Consider the following 24,947-nt stretch of genomic DNA (forward strand, 5'->3'; position numbering starts at 1 on the left):
CCCCCCTCCAAGAGCACAACACCCAGAATAGCTTCCTGATGACACAGCAGCCAGAAGCCTTTGAAAGCCTTAATCTTTAGGGAGGAAATGAAAAGGAAAAACAAGTCCTTAATACAGACTTTAATTTTTAGGTCTTTACAAGGCAGAACAGAGCAGCAGTGAAGTTGGTATGGATCTTTTGTCTTTAATTCTTCCCACTAGAGCCTGTAGTTGCTAAATGTATGTGTGTATGACAGATTTGTCTGGTTTGCTCTGCTTGCACTTACTAACTACTGCTGTTTTGTAGGTGACCGTATACTTTAACAGTTTTCATTCTGCTGACCAGGTACCTTCACAGATCTTATTACTTACTAATAACAATAATATTGTGTTGCATTTACCAAGCATCTTTCACTTGGGAATTCCACTGACTTTACTATTTCATCATGACACATATTCTGTTTCTGGCACAGATGGTAAAACTGTCTTCAAATATAGTAAAATGATTACTCCAGATGACAATGTAAAATGAGTAATAGAGCCAAGAAAAGAACTTTTTTGCTATCAAGATGAAAGTACTTTAACCGCTAAATGACAGTGCCTCTAATCTGGTAGCTATCTTGGTCATCAGTCTGGGAAACTTGTATTGGGTTTTTGTAAAACATGTTGGCGCGGTTCCCAATTCTGGCTTGGGAGACTGAGTAGCTGGCAATGCCACAGATTAGTATTAAAAATATCAGGAGGAAGGGCAACCTTATGAGAGAAAATAAGTTTGTTTTGGGTCATGTTGTACTTGGCCTATAGGACAGCCAGCCAGATGATAAAGTATAGCAGATAGCCAGACAGCTAGTCTTGTGGATCTGAAGTTCAGCAGAGATGTCTTACCTGGGGGTAGGTAGGGTATAAGTGACAGTTAAAACAACGCAAGTGAAGGAGACTGTTTCAGAAAATGTACAATGTAATAAGAGATAAGGACATAGGACTGGACTGTATTAAAAACTAAAATCCGAGAGGAAGAGATTCCATGGAAATTAAGAAAGAGTGATCACAGAGGTAGGAGAAGGTCTCCATAACATCGGAATAATGCAATGCGAGTCAAGGTCTGATGATGTTCAACAGTGAAGAACACAAGACATTGTTCAAAGGAGAAATGTTCACTGGATTTGGTAACATGGACTTACTTAAACTTCAGTAGCAAGAACAACAGTGGTAAGGGCAGAAACCAGATTGCAGTGGGTTAAATTATTTGTTTTGTAAATTCCAATGGTCATATTTTTTTCATAGGACAACATGTAACTTGAAACTTAAAAAAAAATGAGGGGAACACTTATTAATTACTTCCTATGTACCATGAACTGTGCTAGGCAAATTTGTATGCCATTTCATTTAATCTTTCCATCAAACATTATGATATAAATAATATTATCATCATTTCTACAGATGAGAAAAGGCTCAAAAAAGTTAATATCACCTAATAGTTAAGACTGACAGACAACTTACTACACTGTCTAAAGCTTTTTCAGGTATTATCTCATTTAATTCTCACAACAATCCTATGAAGTACATGCCAGTGTTATCACCTCATTTTACAAATGAGGAAACAGAAGCACTAACAGTTATGTAACTTACCCAGTACCACAGAGTGGTGAAGCTGAGATAAAATAAGAGCAGTCTGACTCAAAAATCCATAACTATTACTACTATGTCATTTTTTCCCCCAAGGACCTGAGCAATTTCAATCCAGGTTCTGTTAGATTCCAAAGACTTCTGTCAGTCTACTATACAATGTTGCCTCCAAATTCCTGGAATGAGGTTTTAATAATAATGACCATTAAGATTCAGCTCTTTAAAGGATAAAAATTTTCCCCATATCTTCAAATTTCTTTAGAAAGAGAGCCTCACTTTTAGAACTTACTCTGAATAAAGAAAATCTAACCTAAGCCAACTTTTCCACTGAATTCTGAAAAAACTCAACAAGAACACTGGTTTGAAGAGTTTGTTCAGAGGTGATATATACATATTTTTAGAAGGGAGGGTAGCACATTAAATCCTACCAACTATGAATATCTTAATACCAATTAATTTTTTCCAGTGTGACTGCTAGTTGAGAATAAATTCTGATTAAAAAAGAAAGACAAGCCTGGCTTCGAAAAAAAAGAGTTTCAGGGAAGAATACTAGGGCCTTACATGGGAAGAGCATGAGTGTTTGGCAACACAAATTATGCACATATTTGTAAGGTTTGATTTTTAAAAAGTAGGAGGATCAGATCCAATGACCCACTTGACAATTTTATCCAGAACCAAACCTTAGTTAAAACATTGCAAATGGAGTAACTGCCATTGAGAATTAAAGCAGAAACCACTGAGTGTTAGTAGATTCCACTCATTTTTAATACTCAAAGCTTATTAGAGTGTTTGAGGATACTTAGGAAAAGAAACAACATCAATAAAGTTTACATAGAAGAAAATGTAAGCTATAACTAAAACTATCACTCACAAGCATCAACAAGTTATCAACAAAGTGATGCTCACAGGATAGTCTAAAACTGACAATATCCTGTAAATATTTCTCAGATGCGTCCTAGGATACTCTTAAGAGGAATATCTCAATGATTCATCATCATCGTTCTTATCCTCCTCCTCGTTATCATATATTATAGTCTTGCTCTCAAGGGCTCAGAGACTAGTTGCCTTCATCTTCTCCCTGCCAACAACTTAATGCAACTATTTCTTTCCAACAAGTGATTCAGCCAATCTGGCAAAAAAAGAAAAGAAGGGATCTACATACCTGGTCATGGATGAGCCCATGATAGAGGATGCTCTGCATGTCCCTGCAAAGCCGCTCCAGGCCACCATACTTGGACCAGACATTGGGGCTGTTGGCTGATACTAAACCCTCCACAGTAGTCTTCAAATTACCCAGCAACTGCCAGTGTTCCCTCCTGCAAGGGCATCAATTATACCGATGGTTAGTTACTTTGTTGTACCTGATCCTGACCACCTCAAAGAAAGTCTAAGACAAGAAGCCTCCTGCCCCACATCCTAACATTCTCTCCCCTATTAATTTTTTACTTGAGTATAAGACCCAATTCTGAGAGGACTGAAGTTGTAAAGAACACTAAGATTTTGTTTTAAAACCCTCATATTGGGACTTCCCTGGTGGTCCAGTGGGTAAGACTCTGCGCTCCCAATGCAGGGGGCCTGTGTTCGATCCCTGGTTGGGGAACTAGATCCCGCATGCATGCTGCAACTAAGAGTTCGCATGCCACAACTAAAAAGCCCACGTGCCGCAACTAAGAGTCTGCATGCTGCAACTAAGAAGTCCACATGCCGCAACTAAAGATTCCACATGCTGCAACAAAGAGCCGGTGCAGCCAAAATAAACAAACATATATATATATATATAAATATAAAGCCCTCATATTTACATGGCATATTGTGCTTTGTAAGGTGATCTTCATCTACTATCATTCAATCCTCATGTAAGTAGCCTATAACCCTGTTTCTAGGAGTGTGACCCATTAAGATCCGTTTCTGGACAATGACATTACATGGGCAATATATAAAGAGATGAGGGCATTTGCTGAAAACCAGAAATCTTTTGCCAAACAAAAAAGCCAAAAACAACTTTTTATGAACTATATTTCCAGCACTAAGTACATATATCTGTACACAAATATTATGGATAAGAATACAAATTGCCCATGATTTTCCCCCTTAATTTTTTAACCTAAAATTGAGACAAAATGTTTTAAGCTTGCACTGAGCCACTTAGGACATGTCCCCAAATCAATCAACTATTGGCTTATTCTCTTGGACCTTGTGAAGTACTTTAGTGTAAAAGTTTGAAAATTATTGCCCTAGATGATCGTCAAGGTTCCTCTCAAATTCCCAGCATTTTCTCAACACAGCTTCCAACCCAATAAAAACTCAAAACCAGCTGCAGCTGAGTGAAAAGAACTGGATGCACAGATTCAAACTGAATAAGGAAAACATGAGGAGATGAGGTGTCAAACTCCTTCTCTTGGGCCCCCAATTGTTATGTTGTACACTTTATCTAGCCCTTTCATTTCTTATTAGAATACTACTCTTTCCTCTTCAAGGACAGTCCTGGGAATGGTTATAATTTCTTCAACGAACTTTCACTACAACTATTTTAATATCATTTAAATACCTATTAGGGTAGGAGGGTTCTGAACTGGAATCCTTTCTAACTCTCATACATTTTGTACACTTTCTGAGCCACTTTTAAAAAGTGGATGAAGAGAGTAAAGGCAGACAAATAAAATAAAATGAATGAAGCTAGGTCTGGTACAGGAGTATTATCTAAAAGGGGAAAGCCAAATGGATCTCACTTTGGTCTTCTCCTCTGAAGGCCTTGAGACCAAGAATTTATGCAAACTGGGAGACACCAGGCTTTTTTAACCTTACATCATTAAACATTTGAGTTACCAGACTCCCCTGTTCTATTTCTTTTTTCCCCCCAGTTTTATTGAGAAATAACTGACATATAACATTATATTAGTTTAAGGCATACAACATAATTATTTGATATATGTATACATTGTGAAATGATTACCAGAGTAAGTTTAGTTAACATCTATCACCTCACACAGTTATAAATTTTGTTCCTTGTGATGAGAACTTTTAAGATCTACTCTCTTAGCAACTTTCAAATATACAATACAGTACTGTTAACTATAATCACCATGCCGTACATTACACCTCCAAAACTGACTTATAAGTTTGTACCTTTGGACCACCTTCACCCATTTCCCCCACCCCCTCATCCCCTGCCTCTGGCAATCATCAGTGTGTTCTCTATTTCTATGAGTTCGGGTTTTTTGGATTCTACATATGTGAGATAATACAGTATCTGTCTTTCTCTGTCTGATTTATTTCACTTAGCATAATGCCCTCAAGGTCCATCCATGTTGCTGCAAATGGCAAGATTTCCTTCTTTATGGCTAAATAATATTCCCGTGTGTGTGTGTGTGACATTTTCTTTATCCATTCATGTGTCAATGGACACTTAGGTTGTTTCCATGTTTTGGCTATTTTAAATAACGCTGCAATGAACATGGGGGTGCAGATATCTTTTCAAGAGAGTAATTTTGTTTCCTTTGGATATATATCCAGAAGGAGAATTGCTGGATCATACGGTAATTCTATTTTTAATATCCTGAGGAATCTCCATACCGTTTTCCATAATGGCTGCCCCAATTTACAATACCACCAACAGTACACAAGAGTCCCCTTTTCTCCACACCCTCGCCAACACTTGTTGCCTCTTGTCTTTTTTTTTTTTTTTTTTAATGAGGATCTTGAATCAGATGCGTATGTTTTTGATTGATTGATTGATTGATTGATTTTGGCTGTGTTGGGTCTTCGTTTTTCTGTGCGAGGGCTTTCTCCAGTTGTGGCAAGCGGGGGCCACTCTTCATCGCGATGCGCGGGCCTCTCACCGCCGCGGCCTCTCTCGCCGCGGAGCACAGGCTCCAGACGCGCAGGCTCAGCAGTTGTGGCTCACGGGCCCAGCCGCTCCGCGGCATGTGGGATCTTCCCAGGCCAGGGCTCGAACCCGTGTCCCCTGCATTAGCAGGCAGACTCTCAACCACTGCGCCACCAGGGAAGCCCGCCTCTTGTCTTTTTGATGCTAGCCCTTCTAACAGGTGTGAGATGATATCTCATTGTGGTTTTGATTTGCACTTCCCTGATGATTGGTCACGTGAAGCACTTTTTCATATACCTGTTGGCCATTCCCCTGTTCTATTTCTAAACCAGTCCTGAGAGATATTTCAAGATAACTAAGATGCACACTGGACTGAGGTGGTCATTAAAAGGCCATTTATTGTTGTACTGTGAAACTGCCATCACAGAGGCCAACTGACTGCCAGCTTTTCCTTCAGTGATTCTCCATCTCCTATGCTTCCTCAGGAAGCATCTGGCCTGTTCTGACTGACACAGTTTTACATTCCAACAGATTACAATCAAGTGGTGCAGGCCTGAGAGCCAGTCTGGTTCCTCAAGTGACTCTGCATATCTGTGTTCTGATTCATTCTGTATTGATCTTACAAGTTTAACTGTCAAAGAACATCATAATAAATCCTGAAAGTAGACACCAAGTACCCTATCATCCTACGGCTTTGATTCCAAAATTTTACAAAGAGCATTGAAATCCTAGAAACCTTGAGCATTCAGATCTATTAACAACTTCTGTACAAACTAAAGAAATTTTCTTCCCCAAAATGAAGTGCCCTTGAGATACCACAGCTACAGAAGGTGGCTCTTACTCTAAGATGTACCAAACCGTCTATATTTGGTATATGCTCATGTAGAAGAAAAGTAAACTTTAAAAAAAAATTTTAAATTAATTAATTTATTTATTTATTTTTGGCTGTGTTGGGTCTTCGTTGCTGCGCGTGGGCTTTTCTCTAGCTGCGGTGAGCAGGGGCTACTCTACGTTGCGGTGCGCGGGCTTCTCATTGTGGTGGCTTCTCTTGTTGCGGAGCACAGGCTCTAGGCGCACGAGCTTCAGTAGTTGTGGCACGCAGACTCAGTAGTTGTGGCTTGCGGGCTCTAGAGCGCAGGCTCAGTAGTTGTGGCACACGGGCTCAGTTGCTCCACGGCATGTGGGATCTTCCCGGACCAGGGCTCGAACCCGTGTCCCCTGCACTGGCAGGCGGATTCTTAACCACTGTGCCACCAGGGAAGTCCTAAAAATTTTTTGATTTACATAGCTAGTCTGTTTAGTGTCTTTACTTTTTAGGATCCTTTACCCTAATGATACTGTTATCATTTTCAGAGAGCTGAAATACTAGGTTCAACTGAAGCCCACACACAATGGCTGGATTAATCCATTCATACCTGAATCTTAGATGCAAATAAATAGATCACCATGAGAAATAAAATATCCCTCCTCATTCTTTACCCAGATTGTTAGCAAGTGAGGTCAGTCTTTCCTAGGCTAAACCTGTTTGGTAATAATTATTTGGATTGTATCATCTTGCATTCACATGCAACCTTCATCTGGGCACAGGCAAGGACTGTATTAGGCTCAAAGCAGCCCTTTGTATGGCCACTTCTGCAAGTATACAGAGTGCTCTTCTTTAATCATAAATTAAAAGCAAGTCTTTCTAAGCATATTACCCTATGTCAAGGAAGAACTAGGCTCGAGTGGCAAGGGACAGCATAATCCATCTCTACTTGAATCATATTTATCAACAAACAGCAAAGCCAATCTCAGAATAAAGTCCTGCCAATTTTCTTTTGGGAGGATTTTGACTACATTCTTTGAAGAGGAACAGTAATTGCTTAAGCAACTCAAATAAGCATACCCAAGGAAAAAGTTTCCCTAAATGCCAACTCAGTCTTAAGCTTGCCAAATCACAATTAGAAGTAACACTCAGGTTAAAACAGTAAAGTTATAAGCAAACGTTATTTTTTAAAGAAGTGTTATACCATATAACTAATATAAAACTAATCACTAAAAATAAGTGAAATCAATAGTAAATAAATAGTAAATACTGTGCAATTGTAAAATGAGATTCAATGCAAGAAATATATATTGGCATATCTTCCACCCCCAAGACTCTTTTTAGTAATAAAAGGAAACAGCTTCAACTTATTAGCATATCCCATCTACAGTATGCCAGTTATCTGCATTGGAATGTGGTATCTGAGACCAGAGTTGAAGGTCAGGTTGTCCCAAGTCAGGTAATGATTTGATCCCTGAAATGTGAGGAGAGGTATGTGATATCCATATGCGGAATATCATGAAACCATTAAAATTTTTGATTAGGAACAATTTCCAAAGCTAATGAAAGTATGTAAAAGTATAAAAAGCAGAAGGTAAAATTATATTTATGATCTTAACATAAATATACTGAGAGAAATAGTGATATGTTAATAGTGGTTACTTTTGGTTATATAAGGGGAATGTAGAGAAGAGAGGAACTATTTCGGCCTTCCTTGAGGCTAGCAATTAAAGAAAGGTCAATAATATGAACAAAGTTAGTGAACCAGAAGCTGGAAAATACCATAAAGGATTTTTTAAATACTCAAGTATCAAAGGCATCTTATGCTGAAAGATTGTGGTCAGGCAAGCACCTAGGACTTTTAATGCCAGAAAGCACTTCCTGGAAAGAAGTAATGGGTTCATTCTTAAAGTAGGGAAAAACCTAATTAGGGAAATAATTTTTTTAAATAAATTGTATTTATTTTATTTATTTATTTTTGGCTGAGTTGGGTCTTCTTTGCTCTGCACGGGCTTTCTCCAGTTGCGGCGAGTGGGGGCTACTCTTCCTTGCGGTGTGGGTGCTTCTCATTGCAGTGGTTTCTCTTGCCGCGGAGCACAGGTTCTAGGCGCACGGACTTCAGTAGTTGTGGCACGTGGGCTCAGTAGTTGTGGCTCATGGGCTTTAGAGCGCAGGCTCAGTAGTTGTGGCGCACAGGCCGAGTTGCTTCGCGGCATGTGGGATCTTCCTGGACTAGGGATCGAACCCATGTCCCCTGCATTAGCAGGTGGATTTTTAACCACTGCGCCACCAGGGAAGTCCCGGGAAATAATTATTGGTAACACTGAGGTAGCAAGAAACTACCACGTTTAATTTGCATTTAACTTTCTTCTTAACTGGCTCCATATTTTCTGTTTTTAGTTATACAGTTTTTAACTTGTAGAGTATGTAGTATATTTATGATGCTTTTCAAATAAACAATATGCTTACAGAAAAAACATACTTGACTCTATTATACAGCTCTCAGCTCTGGGACACTTAGGAGAACCTAACCATTGGCAGTTCCATCCCTTTAGCGGTTGACAGCAGAATCTCAAAAGTCTAGGAGGGAACCTCAATGCCTAGGAATCTCAATGTCTAGAAGGCATGCTTTGTAACTTTATACCTATTCAACAAATGTTTCACCAATCATACTAAATTTTAATGATACTAAATTTCTTGAATTTCAACAATGGGTAGATTTAACAAAAGGTAGAAAAATCCCTTTTGTCAGAAACCTTACCACTGATGATATGCAAACTCCTTAGTACGGAGTTCAAAAATTCTCCATCCTGCTCAGTACTCCTCAATTTGAATACAGTCTCTCTCTCTACCACATGCAAACATGCTAACCTCATACCTACTCTCATGACTGTATCCATGGAGACCTTTCCACTTGGAATGATTCTCTTCTTGTCCCATTCAGGGATTAAGTTTCAGCTCTAGTACAATTTTCTCCCAAGAAGTTCTAAATAATCTGACCTGCTACAACTTTTTTGTTAGAAACTCCATAACACATGCTGTCAATACACCATTCCTCCTAATAATAATCTTTAAAAAAAAACCCAAAACATTGTTATTTACCGGTATGTGGTTGATTTCCTTAAGGAGAAGGACCATGGTTTTTCTATTTCCTTTTTTTTTTTTAATATTTACTTATTTATTTATTTATTTGTTTGTGCCAGGTCTTAGTTGCGGCAGGCAGGCTCTTTAGTTGCAGCTCACCAGCTCCTTAGTTGTGGCGTGCGAACTCTTAGTTGTGGCATGCATGTGGGATCTAGTTCCCTGACCAGGGATCGAACCGAGGTCCCCAGCATTGGGAGTGTGGAGTCTTAACCTCTGCACCACCAGGGAAGTCCCTCTATTTCTTTTGTATTTTATATTTTAATAAGCAGAGAGAAAATGTCATTCAGTGGAAAGAGAACAAGCTTCATGGTCAGGCCAACCTGAATTTGAATCCTAGCTCTGCACAAACTAGCTGTACATCCTTGGGCAAGCCATTAAACTCTTTAAGCTTCAGTTCCCTCATCTGCAAGATGGAGAGAACAACTACTTCATAAAGGAGTGTAATTGATAATCTACAGAAAGCACCACCATCAAGCAAATAATAGTAGTATTGCTTCCCTTTTTTCTGTCCTTTTCCTTTGAACGTCCATTGCATAAATCTAATAAATCCAATTAAATCAGAAGGGGTACCTAGTATAAAGCCTCTTACCCATTCTGCTTCAGAGAAAATTTGGGATTGGACAGTTTGTGACATAATTAAGACTAGTCACAGTGCTCCACCTACAAAGAATATCTTCACTGAATTTAAACTAGGGTCAAATCTCTTCTTAGCACAGGTTCCAAGGCCCTGTTTATGTTCATGGTGCTCTCACTGAAGCAGGATAGCTGGAAAGACTTCCTCAATATTGGATGACCTTGTATCTAACAGAGAATCAAATCTGCTTACTGGATAGAATGAAAGAAACTTATAAGGTTTTACTGCAAAAAAATAGGGTTGATTTTGTGAGTCATATAAGAAAGCCTATCTCATTACCTTACAGTCACACCTTATGTTGTCTGGGTAGAAGAGTGCTTCACAAGCAAGGTAAAGGAGGCATACACCACCACTCTAATAGCAAAGGCAAAGGAGGAAAGACACTGCCTCAGTTGCCTCAGTTTTAGGGAGACTATTTTAAAGTAAAAGATAACCATCATTAGAACTAAAACTAAACTATCTCAAAAACTGCTGAGGAAAGAAAACAGCAAGAGAACATTATAGAAATCATTTTTAAAAGATGATAGAATTAAGACCCAACAGATATGAGATAAAAATAAGTGTCAATGGAATAAACTCAACTATTTAAAACAAAACAGCCAATCAAACAAAAAAGTAGGAGGAAACTATATTAATATCAAGGTTGTATTCAAGGCAAGAATCATTTAAAAAGACAAAGAGGGAATAATGAAGATATAGCTCTCATTAGTTTTTATGTATCTAATAACATGGCCTCAAAATATATCAAACAAAACAACACACACACAGACACACACAGGGGAAACAAAAACTGCAGAAAACAAAAAGAAAAATGGGGACTTCCCTGGTGGTCCAGTGGGTAAGACTCCACGCTCCCAACACAGGAGGCCCGGGTTCGATCTGTGGTCAGGGAACTAGATCCTGAATGCCGTAACTAAGAGTCTGCATGCCATAACTAAGAAGTCCACATGCCACAACTAAAGATCCCATGTGCCGCAACGAAGAACCAGCACAGCCTAAATAAATAAATAAATAATAAAAAGAAAAATGGAAATGGAAAAGAAAAAACAATGGTAATGGGAGATCATGAAAACCAATAGTAAAAAAGTGATTAGAAGAGCTGAATAATATATAATTAATAAGGTTGTTCTATAACATCTAGAAAACTACACCCTGAAGAACACTTTTTTAAAGCACACATACAACAGTCACAAAAATTGGCCTTGCACTAAGGCACACGCATAAGAAAAGTCAATAGATCCTCAAAAGTAGAAGTAGTACAGACATATTCTCCAGCCAGAAAGCAATAAAACAGTGAGCAAATAACAAAAGTAGAACAAAACAAATAGAAAAAAAAAAAAACCCTTGAAAAATCTAAAACTCTCAAAGGACTCTTTAGGAGGTTAGGAGGCAAAAATAAATTCATGGTCTTGGAGGGAGGTGGGTGAAGAGGAATGGCAATATGACTATTATTGCTTTCTTCTCAAAAGTATCCAAGTGAGAGAGCTCACTGGGAGACTGTCTGAGAACCCTTAAGAAATTATGGGATTCTGCTGTTTTCTAGTCAAAAATCAATCATCTCTCAGTCCTACAATCCAGCAGGGTTCCTGTGAGTTTCACTGGCAAAGGATATGGCCCCACAAACTTGGAGAGATAGTTTGCCAAGTTCCTATTTACTCACTACTATTGATGACTTCCTTTAATAATCTTCTCTCCTCCTAATCAAGTGCAGTTTACACTTCAAGTGAGCCTGATCCAGAGGAACTAAAAACATGTAAGCATGCTGCAGTTCTTTCCTGAAAAATGCAGATTTAAATCTACAGCAGTATTGTTCAATTGAACTTTCTGTGATGCTGGAAATGTTCTGTATCTGTGCTGTCCAATATGGCAGCCACTAGCCACTGTGGCCATTAAGCACTTGAAGTCTGTGCAGTGTGACTAAAGAACTGAAATTCTAAAATTTTATTTAATTTTAATTAATTTAGACTTAAATTACCACAGGTGTCTAAGTGGCTATCATGTTGGACAGAGCTGGTCTATAAATACCAAGGCAGGTTGTTTATGGAGGAAAGATTACAAAACAAAATAAAAAACAGGAAAAAAATTCCATTTATGGAAGAAGTGATAAAGCAGCTATAAAAAGGCAGAAACAGCTGTGGGGAGGGTAGATACTTAGAAAAGCTTCAGCTTATGGTTTCTGCTATCAGCTGATACACCTCCGGCTTCTGGGTTCTGACAATAGCATTTTCCCCCAAAGCTTCAAGAGTATGTTTTTGGGGGGAGTGGCGGGGGGGCAGCGGGGTGGGGGAGAGGGAGAGTTGTACTAATAATTGGAGTAGCAGTTTGGATTGCTCAAAAATCATGTGATCCTCTTGCTTTGCTACCAGTGCTGCCAGAGCATCGTCAAAGGAAAAAGGGAACGAAAGGGAGGAAGTAGAAAATGAAAATTACGTGAAAAAGTGAAAAATGAATAAACAGGGAAAAACAGAGGCCCTTTCAATAGCAACAGCACCAATGACACCTGCCCAACCATAAGAAGCATGACCAAATTTTACCATTTTCATTCCTTGAGCAAATATTCAGTGAACACCAACCATATGTCAGGCACTGTGCTAGGCACCGGGCTTATGGTGGTTAAAGAGGGAGAGTCCCCACCTCTCTGGATATTCAGAATGCAGTGGGGGAAAGGGGCACGTACATTAAAAAAATGCTATAGCGTGAGAAGTGCTGTAATAAGAGAGATAGAAAAGGGCAGGTCAATGATGACTTCTAAAGGAGCATTATTTAAAGAACGACTAAGAGCTCTCCAGGCAAAGAAGGAGGTAGTGCAGGGAATTTAGAGGACCAAGTATCAGAATGGTGAGGAAGGAGATGTGAGAGTGAGTGAATGCCATGGTTTTGTAACTGGAAACTTCATACTGAATACCAGGGAAGTTCTGACTTTCTATTTTCAAAGAAATCACTGAACATTTCTGAGCAAAATACTAGAGTAACTTTGTTTCTGAAAAATTAAGCTGGTAGCAATGTGGAAGCTGCTTGGAATAGGGGGACTGGGCTCAGATTGGGAGCTTAGTCAGGAGGCTACTGAGAGAATCCACAATGAGAAATAATAAAGGCTTTAGCGAATAATTTTGTTTATATCTGCCCAGAATTCATGTCCCTTTCTTTTGGTAACAGAATACTGATTTTTCACAGGGGAATCACCCCTCTGGCACTTAATCTGGTCCATGAAGTCCCAAGAAAATATCACCCTACCCTAGGATCCAGGGTTGGGCATATAACTTAGGCCTGACTGAGCAACATATTCCATACCCTGATTACAAGAACAGGAACATAAGTCAGTCCAAAAAGAGTCAGCCCCAGAATTTTCACTTATGCTATACCTATGGGGATTGCTTTTGTCTTCTTTTTGGTTGGGTTGCTAAACTTGAAGTCGCCAAGGGTTATCCTGTAGAAAAATCTGCTACTTCCCTGGTGGCACAGTGGTTAAGAGTCCGCCTGCCAATGCAGGGGACACGGGTTCGATCCCTGGTCCAGGAAGATCCCACATGCCGCAGAGCAACTAAGCCCAGGCGCCACAATTACTGAGCCTGTGCTCTAGAGCCCACGAGCCACAACTACTGAAGCCCGCGCACCTAGAGCCCGCGGTCCGCAACAAGAGAAGACACCACAATGAGAAGTCTGCACGCTGCAACGAAGAGTAGCCCTCGCTCGCCGCAACTAGAGAAAGCCCGCATGCAGCAACAAGACCCAACGCAGCCAAAAATAAATAAATAAAATAAAATTTAAAAATTTTTAAAAAAAGAAAAAATCTGTCTGAGAATGAAGCCAACACATTGAGAAAAAGAGCACACAGACAGGGGCAAACTTTTTTTTTTTTTAACATCTTTATTGGAGTATAATTGCTTTACAATGGTGTGTTAGTTTCTGCTTTATAACAAAGTGAATCAGTTATACATATACTTATATCCCCATATCTCTTCCCTCTTGCGTCTCCCTCCCTCCCACGCTCCCTATCCCACATCTCTAGCGGGTCACAAAGCACCAAGCTGATCTCCCTGTGCTATGTGGCTGCTTCCCACTAGCTATCGGTTTTACATTTGGTAGTGCATATATGTCCATGCCACTCTCTCACTTTGAGGGACAAACTTTTGTTTAAGCACCTACATTTGGTCATTCCTGAAGCAATACCACTCCCTGGATTTTTTGGTAATATAAGGCAATATATTTGGAAACGGAGGGAAAAAAAAAAGGCTTCAAGAGAAAAACCAGAAACAGAACTCATTGGACCTGTGACTGCCTGGGTATGGGAAATGAAGGAGAGGGAAGTATCAAATTTCACTCTGAGGTATCTCGTTTGGTTGACTGAATGGAAAACACTATTAACTGAGATAGAGAACAGAGGAGGAAAAGGTTTTGGTCAACAGAATGAGCTCAGTTTGGAGACACAAAAAAGTATGTTAATACTTGAATTCTGACTCTATCTGACTCACTGTACCAGGAAAACTGTGGAAGTAGTTGGGTTCCAAGCTCAGAAGCAGATTGCATAGCCCAAGGCAGCTGAGGGTGACGGAGCAATGCAAGAAGAATCATTCCTTTAATTGTTTAGCAGTTTCACCAAACTCCAAATAATCGGCATTTAGGAAACCCTAGGAAAAGTGAAGTATCATCCCTGAGCACTACAGCATTTTGCTAGTGATGACTAGCTACATGGAAAACAATAGGGGAATCTATGACATTCCACTCCAAGGATGAAGTTAAAAGCTAGGCCCAGTCCCCAGTGTGTTCAACTCGGATAGAGGAGCCACAGAAGGAGGAAGAGCAAGCAATGATACCATTGAAAACAGCAACTGGAAGAGCACCCACTAACCTTATTTCAAGAAAACTGGAGAGGAGATGGAAGTAGACATTTTTTGCACTCAGTACACATCAGGCACTCTGTGAGGAGCTTTATGCACATTATGTTATTGAATCCTCACAACTTACCAGTCAGGAAGGCATCATTCTTCCCACTCAGACAAGATAAGCCAAGTTAAGCAGTAGAGCTAGAATTCAAATGCAGATCTACCTGGATATAAAGCTTATGCACATTTCACTACATCAACTGCTTTCAGAAAATAACTGAGCAGTTTTATCCTTCATTATATATTAAAAAAAAATGATGCCATCTCATCAAGATGTCTTCTGAATTGGGTGTTTTACTGGCCATAGAAGGGTTAGGTAGAGGAAAATAAAAACAATCCTAAAATGTGTTTAGAATGTATATAGGACCTTTTACATGAAGCATTTCACAGACATCTGGAGGAAGAATAAGTAGCCAAATATACATAAGCAGAAACTGAAACGTGGAAAAGGGAAGTAAGATGTTCAGTTTCACTGAACACATCATTCACAAGTCTCGGGCAGGAACGCCAAGGTCCTGTCGGCCCCGGTTTTGTACAGCAGGCCACAGCCTAACTGTGCACATAAAAGAGGAGTCACCCTTTAAAACAGCCAGGTCTTCACTCAGGTACAACATCTCATTAATTTTCCCCTGTTGATATTTTCTCAGAGGTAAATATTCCACCTCCAGTCTTTGGATCCCAGCTGCTCCTGAGACTCTAATTATATCTGAATATTTTTAAAAGTCAAGGAAGACTTCCTTAAATGTAAGGCCAGACACTATAAAACTCTTAGAGGAAAACAAAGGCAGAATACTCTATGACATAAATCACATCAAGATCCTTTTTGACTCACCTCCTAGAGAAATGGAAATAAAAACAAAAATAAACAAATGGAACCTAATGAAACTTAAAAGCTTTTGCACAGCAAAGGAAACCATAAACAAGACGAAAAGACAACCCTCAGAATGGGAGAAAATATTTGCAAACAAAGCAACTGACAAAGGATTAATCTCCAAAATATACAAGCAGCTCATGCAGCTCAATATCAAAAAAAAACCCAACCCAATCCAAAAATGGGCAGAAGACCTAAATAGACATTCCTCCAAAGAAGATATAGATTGCCAACAAACACATGAAAGGATGCTCAACATCACTAATCACTAGAGAAATGCAAGTCAAAACTACAATGAGGTATCACCTCACACCAGTCAGAATGGCCATCATCAAAAAATCTACAAACAATAAATGTTAGAGAGGGTGTGGAGAAAAGGGAACCCTCTCCCACTGTTGGTGGGAATGTAAATTGATGAAGCCACTATGGAGAACAGTATGGAGGTTCCTTAAAAAACTAAAAATAGAACTACCATACAATCCAGCAATCCCAGTACTGGGCATATACCCTGAGAAAAATATAATTCAAAAAGAGTCATGTACCACAATGTTCACTGCAGCACTATTTACAATAGCCAGGACATGGAAGCAACCTACGTGTCCATCGACAGATGAATGGATAAAGAAGATGTGGCACATATATACAATGGAATATTACTGAGCCATAAAAAGAAACGGAACTGAGTTATTTGTAGTGAGGTGGATGGACCTAGAGTCTGTCATACAGAATGAAGTAAGTCAGAAAGAGAAAAACAAATACCGTATGCTAACACATATATATGGAATCTAAAAAAAAAATGGTTCTGAAGAACCTAGGGGCAGGACAGGAATAAAGACGCAGATGTAGAGACTGGACTTGAGGACACGGGGAAGGGGAAGGGGAAGCTGGGACGAAGTGAGAGAGGGGCATGGACATACACACACTACCAAATGTAAAATACATAGCTAGTGGGAAGCAGCCGCATAGTACAGGAAGATCAGCATAGAACATGGAGATCAGCTCCGTGCTTTGCGACCCCCTAGAGGGGTGGGATAGGGAGGGTGGGAGGGAGATGCAAGAGGGAGGGGATATGGGGATATATGTATACGTATAGCTGATTCACTTTGTTATACAGCAGAAACTAACACAACAATGTAAAGCAATTATAATTCAATAAAGATGTTAAAAAAAAGACTTCCTTAACTCACATTCCTGCTCTATGATGTCCCTTCCAGATTCTTAAGAGGTTAAGACCAGAGTTATTAATGAAGCAGCCCCTACATAGGAGTAGTACCTCTACAGAGTCCGAGCCACCATTCGGTCAAAGTAGTTTTTAAAATCTTAAATTCTCTAATTTCTAGAAGGTATGAACTCGATAACAACAGTTTCATATAAATAAATGGGAAATTGCTTAGCTGCATTGTGGGGAAGGGGTGAAGGGTTTAAGGATGAAAAGGAAACGACAGGGAGGTCCTGTTACTCTCTAACAGGGATCCAGCTTTGACAAAGGGCACGCACGCAATTTCTAGTCCCACTAGCAAGCCCCCATCCCCATTCCACTGCCATTACAATCGCCCACTTTCATCCGCAGGCCCTTCTTCACTCCTTCCTCACACTCATCTTTCCTAAGCTTCTTTCTAGGCCACTCATAATGCCTCACCTTTGCTCCCAGAAATTCTTACTTCAACCTTCTTAATATTGGCCCGAATTGCTGTCACCGCAAGTTTCAGTTGGGGCACCCACCTTGTCCCCTACTGCTATCTATAGACTCTGGCCTATGAAATCTCACTACAGCATCTCTCAATATCCACCTCCTCTCCAGCAGCCTTGGATCTGAGCTTCACCCACTTCTGCCCACTCCCCAAGCCCCCGCCCTCAACATACCCTAGCCCCCTCCTTCACCCTCACTAAGCCCGTTCCCTCGTCCGCCCTATCCACGCCCTGCGCGTCCCTCCTTTCAGAATTTCTTCCCAAACAAGTTGCCCACAGTTGCCCTCATGTCTGTCGCGCCCGGCAGGTCTCCCCGTGCTCTCCGAGCCCTCTCAAGCCTCCCGGGACTTCAGCGCATCCATCCGCCAGCGACTCCCCGGCCCCTTCCCAGCCCACCTGCTCTCCTCCGGCAAGCCCTCCTCGCAGCCGCCAAGCTCCATTCCCGCGCCCTCTGCCCGCATCCGGGGCTGCGACGTCGCCTCTTCTCTTAAGAGAGGCGTCCCCGTCGCTTCGCCCCTCAGGGCTCCCGGAGTCCCCCGGGAACCGAGGAGACACCCACGGCCGGTGGGCTCAGAGTCATGCACTACAGCCGGGTGACAGCAAAGGCAGTGACTGCTGCCTCAGCTGCTGTTTCTAGCCCTGCCACCCCCGCTTCCGGCTCCAAGAACTACAACTCCCAGCAAGCACTTCGAAGGCCCGGCCGCTACCGGCATGCACCGCCCTATCCAATCAGAGGCTGCGCTCGCAGCGACTTCAGACCCTGGCGGCGAGCTTGCGGTAGTGCACCCGGCGGGGAGCCGGGGTCTGAAACGCTCACCAACCCTAGTCTCCGGAGTTCGTACTGGTATGGATCTTTACACATGCCTGTCACACATCACCCTTGGAACCATACTCGGTCAGAGGTCTAGACTCGAAAATAACGCTGGTCTTAATCCAAGTACGATTAACCCCACTTTAGCCTACCCGGGTTTAACACCTGTTGGTGGTGTTTGGAGACCTCAAAAATTTTAATGAAGAACTCACAAACTCGGAAGAGCTCATGTCGCTTTGGGATCACAAACGAAGGGGAGGAGGCAAAAGCTTTGGGGAAAGGTTTCCTGGAGGACTGATGTCAGAGCAGAGTCTTTTAGGATGAGTATGAGTTAGCCTGGAGAAGAAGGGAAGAGAAGGCGAAGAGAGTAACACAGACATGAGGAAGCGGGTCTGGGAACAGCTGGTTCTGAGTAGTAATCAGAGCTGGGAAGAGGTGAGAAACAGGCAGACCAGATCATGACGCCATTGTGAGTTTGGATTTTATCCTAAGAACAATTAGGAGCAAATCAAGGATATGCAAATCAAGAAGTGATTTGATCAAACCTGCTTAGAAAGCTACTTTTAACAATGTGGAGAGGTATGTACTATGTTGGAGGGAAGGTCAAAAGAATGGATATGAGAAGAGGTTGGAAGTCCCTATAAAGGCCAAGTGTAATGCCAATGAGTGAAGTGAGCCAGTTGTCGGAGAATCGCAGAAACTCTCTGAACTGGAACCCCCATGCCTCATCCAAAAAGGAAAGTCTCATCTTAGCTATAGTTGAATGTTGCCAAATATTCTGATTTTTTAATAAAGCTGGAATCTGCATTTTTAAGTACAATTTCCAATTTTTAAAATATTGGCAACAATTTTTTTTAATGTAAACATTACACGGGCCAAAAAAAAAAATTCTGTAGGCTAAATGTGGACTTTGGGTTTGTAAGTCCAGGCCTAAACTTGGGCAGTGGCTGTAGGGAATAAGGAGGTTGGGATTAGAGCCATGGTAAGGCAACAGAATCAGCACTACTCTGTTAGGGAGAGATCTAGGTTAACTCCATAAAAACTAGTTACTCTGTTAAAAATAATACATGACTTTCAGAAATTTTCAAACTTGAGAAAACTTTTTTTGTGAATTAAAAGTGAAAGAGCCTTTTAATGCAAATTATGATTTCCAATTTCCATTTATATAAAAAATATTCGTATTCAAACTTTCTCATATTTTCCTACCAAAGGGTTATACTTTTTAAGAAAGGGGCAGTGTTAGTTATTGGGATTTCAGTACCTTCTGTTTCTACAAATGTATGAACTTCATTTTTTGGCATATAGTATAATCCCAAATTAATGCCACATGATTTTAACATATATTTACATGAAAGTCAGTCAGCTTTTATCAGGAAATTCTAGAATTAAAATTGTAGTAAAAGTTCTAGAAAACAGGAATTTCCTCATATGTCCAAGACTGGGTTTACACTTTTTTTTTCATTTTTATTTTTTTGGCCACGCTGTGTGGCTTGTGGGGTCTTACTTCCCCGACCAGGGATTGAACCTGGGCCCTCAGTAGTGAAAGCAAGGAGTCCCAACCACTGGACCACTAGGGAATTCCCTACACTTATTTTCTTTAAAGCAGTCAGTTAATAAGCATGACAGTAACCTACACTAGCCATGTGCCCACTCCCCCATCCCATCCCTCTGCTTTCCCTCACCCCAGGTAGCCATATCTTAAATCCCTTGTTTATAATTCCACTGCTTCTCTTTTAATATAGTTTCTTTGCATCTATCCATATTCCTAAAAATTATTTAAAAATTTTTTGTGTTCTAACTTTATAAAAAACGCTATTAAGCTGTATTTATTCTTTGAGGCCTTTTTTTTTTTTGCTTAATATTACAAAAAGATTTATTTTTATTTATTTATTTATTTTTATTTTTTTATTTTTGGCGGCGTTGGGTCTTCATTGCTGTGCATGGGCTTACTCTAGTTGCATTGAGCAGGAGCTACTCTTTATTGCAGTGCACAGGCTTCTCATTGCGGTGGCTTCTCTTGTTGCGGAGCACGGGCTCTAGGTGCGCAGGCTTCAGTAGTTGCAGCATGTGGGCTCAACAGTTGCGGTGCACGGGCTGTAGAGTGCAGGCTCAGTAGTTGTGGCACACGGGCTTATTTGCTCCGTGGCATGTGGGATCTTCCCAGACCAGGGATCAAACCCATGTCCCTGCATTGGCAGGTGGATTTTTAACCACTGCGCCACCAGGGAAGTCCCAAAATTTATTTATATTGTGTATCACTATAATTCATTGATTTTGACTGCTATATAATAGTTCATTGTGTGAATACACCAGTTTATTCATGTTGCTTTCCACTGATGAGCATTTGGGTTGTTTCCAGGTTTTTGCTATTGTAAACAGCGCTGCTATGAATATTCTTTTACGTGTCACCTCTTGTACATAAGCAAGGGTTTCTCTTGGGTACATACCTAGAAGCAGAATTGCCAGGTCATAGGGTTATTGTCTGTTCTAGCTTTTGTTTTGAGTGATGGGTTTGTAGGTGCACAATTTTAAAAATAACTAGGGGACTTCCCTGGTGGTCCAGTGGGTAAGACTCCACGCTACCAATGCAAGGGGCCTGGGTTCGATCCCTGGTCGGGGAACTAGATCCCGCATGCATGCCGCAACTAAGACCCGGAGCAGCCAAAATAAATAAATAAATAAATATTAAAAGTTATAAAAAATTAGTTATGAAACCATAACTAATTATAATCAGTTATTTAAAATAACTAACAAATGAAAATGGGTCATGCTTGGAAAATGATGAGAGTATATCATGAACCAAGGATTGTGATTAACCCAATTTTGTGCATCTGGGATCCAAATGCAAAAGGTCAAAAATGCAAGACTATCTAGCATCAGGGTTCAATAGTGTCACATAAACGTAATGGCCTTACTTAGCAACTGCTTGCTGAATTAATATTTTAAAAGTCAAAAAATCTAAAGAACTTTATTGATCTTGATTAATCTGTTTGTTTTCAAGATTTACCAGGATGCAATTTTTATACAAATGGTAGTTGGTCCTAGAGTACCACTGGCAGAAAGCAAATTTCACTCAATAATCATTTATTCAAATAACAGATTTTTAAAGCTCATGACACTTATTTGCCAAAAGTTTGGTTTTAAGAAATAGTCTTCTTGAATATATTCAACAAATATCAATTATAGTCAGGAATATTTTCTTTTTATTATATTCACTAAAATTATTCTTAGCAGCATTTTTTAAAATATTAAAAATTTTAATGCTAAGGGATGTCGCCCACTTGCCAAGTCAAAAGCAATTTGAGCATCAAAATGAGTTAATTCATGATATGTCTACATATCTACATTCTTTTCAAAGGTAAGCATGACCCTTACACTCTGCACCCCTTTGCTTTTCAGAAGAGAATTTTTGAACATGAAATGAGTCTGTGAATTTCTACGGAAATGTATATGTATATATAAATAAGTATGCAAATAAATAAATAAATAGAAAAAGGAAGGAAGAAAGGGGGCGGGGAGGTAAAGCTCTTTTCACAGTAGAATGTCAGCTTATGAATGTAGAGGAATGATAGTGTTAGAAAATCACTGTTTTGTAGCCACCATCATAATAATTGATTCAGGCAAGAATCATCAATGGACGCTAAAGCCGTCAGTGAAATTTGTTCCGAAACAGAATATTTACACAGTCTCGAACCATCTCCCCAAAGATTACTTATACATTATATATGGGGGGAAAAGTATCTTTACAATGAAGAAATCTGGCAGACATCACCTTAACCAAGTGACTAAAGATCACCAATAAGACAAAATGACATCATGTGCCTTCTGATGTTAAGTACTGAGAATGAGCCAACATCACTTAGGTAGTATCCTTGACAAAAGTGAATAACTCAAATCTAATCATAGGCTGACAATAAGACAAAATCAAATTGAAGGATAAGCTATGCACCAATTCCTTCAATCTTCAAAAATGTAAATATCATAAAAGACTAAGAAAGGCTGACAAACTTTTTATGCTGAAAGGAGACAAAAGAGGCAGGACAAAGAAATGCAACATATGAAACTGGACTGGATCCTAGATTGGAAAAAAAAATTGTTACAAAGGATAATTATTTATTAGGATAGTTGGCAAAATTTGAATATGGACTATACATCAGAGAATAGAACTGCATCAATGTTAAATTCCTGAATTTGATCATTTTACCTTTGTTATATAAAAGAATATACTTAGGACTTCCCTGGTGGCGCAGTGGTTGAGAATCTGCCTGCTAATGCAGGGGACACGAGTTCGAGCCCTGGTCTGGGAAGATCCCACATGCCGCGGAGCAGCTGGGCCCGTGAGCCACAATTACTGAGCCTGCGTGTCTGGAGCCTGTGCTCCGCAACAAGAGAGGCCACGATAGTAAGAGGCCCGCGCACAGCGATGAAGAGTGGCCCCCACTTGCCACAACTAGAGAAAGCCCTTGCACAGAAACGAAGACCCAACATAGCCATAAATTAAAAATAAATAAATGAATAAATAAATAAAAAAAAAATTAAAAAAAAAAAAAAAAAAAAAAGAATATACTTAGAGGTATATTCTATAGAGTCATGATGTATGCAACTTACTTTCAGATTGTCCAACAGCATGAGGAGCCTAGAATCCTGGCTCTTCAGAGCTTTCCTAGACTACCAATCTACCTATTGCAAGTTGAGGAAATTGAAGATATATATATATATTTTTGTAATTTATTTTATTTATTTATTTTTGGTTGCGATGGGTCTTCATTGCTGCACGCAGGTTTTCTCTAGTTGCGGCGAGCAGGGTCTACTTTTCACTGTGGTGCACGGGCTTCTCTTTGTGGTGGTTTTTCTTGTTGCGGAGCACAGGCTGTAGGTGCGCGGGCTGCAGTAGTTGTGGCACGTGGGCTCAGTAGCTGTGGCTCACGGGTTCTAGAGTGCAGGCTCAGTAGTTGTAGCACAAGGGCTTAGTTGCTCTGCAGCATATGGGATCTTCCCGGACCAGGGCTCGAACCCGTGTCCCCTGCATTGGCAGGTGGATTCTTAACCACTACGCCACCAGCGAAGTCCGAAGATATATTTTTTAAAAGAAACAATCTTTACATAACTAGGGGGAAATTGTGTGATTTATGTAAATTTGTGTAGCTTTAGAAAATCCCACAATTAGTCATTCAGTGAATTGACCTAGAACCTTTGGTTGACAGGACCCCTGCCCTGCCCAGAGAAGACAAGGCCTAATAAGGAGTGGGCTAGAGGTCCAACCTCTGAGCCCAGGAAGAATTCCCCTTCAAGTTCCCCTGTCTATCCAAGCAGGTTACCTGCTAGTCAGAGAAAACTGAGGGCCAGGGACCTGGAGACTAGTAATGCCTCCAGCTATGCCTGCTATCCTGCGTGTCATGTCCTTGGCTGTAACACTGTACTGTGTAGCACAGTGTCTTGCCCAGAGTAGGGACTCAAACTCTGTTTGAATACATGAATGAATGAATCCTGAGATTAAAAGGCAGAAGACTAGAACAGCTATAAACACTTAAAACAAAAGAAAAGGGCAACATAAAAGAGAAAGAGGAAGCTGTAGCAAGGTGGCAAGAAAAGCTACCACAGCAGAAAACAGTGGCAAAGGGGGTAATGAGAAGAATTGAGCAGAAAAGAGAAGAAAAACTGTACTGTACATACAAGTAGCTTAAGGGAGTTAGGTATAATAATAATAGTCATACCTAATACATACTATAACCACATATAATACAAATTATACCTAGCTCCCTTATTATTCCAGTGTAATACAAATTACATCAACATACGAATTCTAAAAATACTCTTCTGAAAAGCAAAAGAGCTGATACCAAAATCAGGCACAGACATTACAAGAAAAGGAAATCACACATCAATATCACTCATGAAAACAGAAACAATATCCTTGACAAAATATTAGCAAACCAAATCCAATAATATATAAAAAGGATAATATACCATGACCAAGTAGGTTTATCCTAGAAATGCAAGGGTGGTTCAACATTTGAAAACCAGCCAATATAATTTACCATATTAATAAATTTAAAAAGAAAAACCATTTGGTCATCTCAGATGCAGAAAAAGCATTAGATAAAATTCAACATTCACTCATAACTAAAACTCTCAGCAAACCAGTAGAAGGGAACTTCCTCAGCCTGATAAAGGGCATCAACAAAAAAATCTAACATTATACTTAATGGTGAAAGACTGAATGCTTTCCCCCTGGGGCTGGGAACTAGTCAAAGATGTCCACTTTCACCATTCCTGTTTAACATGGTACTGGAGTCCCCAGTCAGTGTAATAAGGCAAGAAAAATAATAAAAGGCATACAGATTTGAAACAATTATGCTGAGTGAAACAATCCAGATACAAAAAAGAGTATATACTATATGATTCCATTTATATAAAATTCTAAAAAATGCAAATTAATCTATAGTGACAGAAAACATCAGTGGTTGCTTACTTAGGTTGAGGTTGGGGGGAGGAATTACACAGGAGCACAGGAAAACTTTTGGGGATGATAATATTTATTATTCTGATTATGGCGGTATTTTCACAGGTATATATTTCACACCTGTATAAACTGCACACTTTAAGTATGTGTCTTTTATTGTCTGTCAATTATATCTCAATAAAGCTGAAAAAAGGGGGGACTTAAAAGATATATCAA

The 24,947-nt window shown here is 40.0% G+C and overlaps 1 protein-coding gene across 10 annotated transcripts in view; it reads right to left on the bottom strand.

Moving 5' to 3' along the window:
* Positions 1 to 24,947, bottom strand: part of RUBCN (rubicon autophagy regulator) — a 63,989-nt gene that overhangs the window by 36,474 nt on the left and 2,568 nt on the right. For 7 of the 10 annotated variants that reach the window (XM_007171624.2, XM_007171626.2, XM_007171627.2 and 4 more), the window contains one exon: positions 2,768 to 2,921. In XM_007171624.2, coding sequence (XP_007171686.2) covers positions 2,768 to 2,921 — 154 coding nt within the window. Of the gene's footprint in view, positions 1 to 2,767; positions 2,922 to 17,853; positions 18,104 to 18,480; positions 18,575 to 24,947 lie in introns of those variants that run through there. The other 3 variants (XM_007171625.2, XM_007171632.2, XM_057544952.1) reach the window with 2 other exon arrangements.

This window comes from Balaenoptera acutorostrata, chromosome 4 (assembly GCF_949987535.1).
Source record: "Balaenoptera acutorostrata chromosome 4, mBalAcu1.1, whole genome shotgun sequence".
NCBI classification, from domain to species: Eukaryota; Metazoa; Chordata; class Mammalia; order Artiodactyla; family Balaenopteridae; genus Balaenoptera; species Balaenoptera acutorostrata.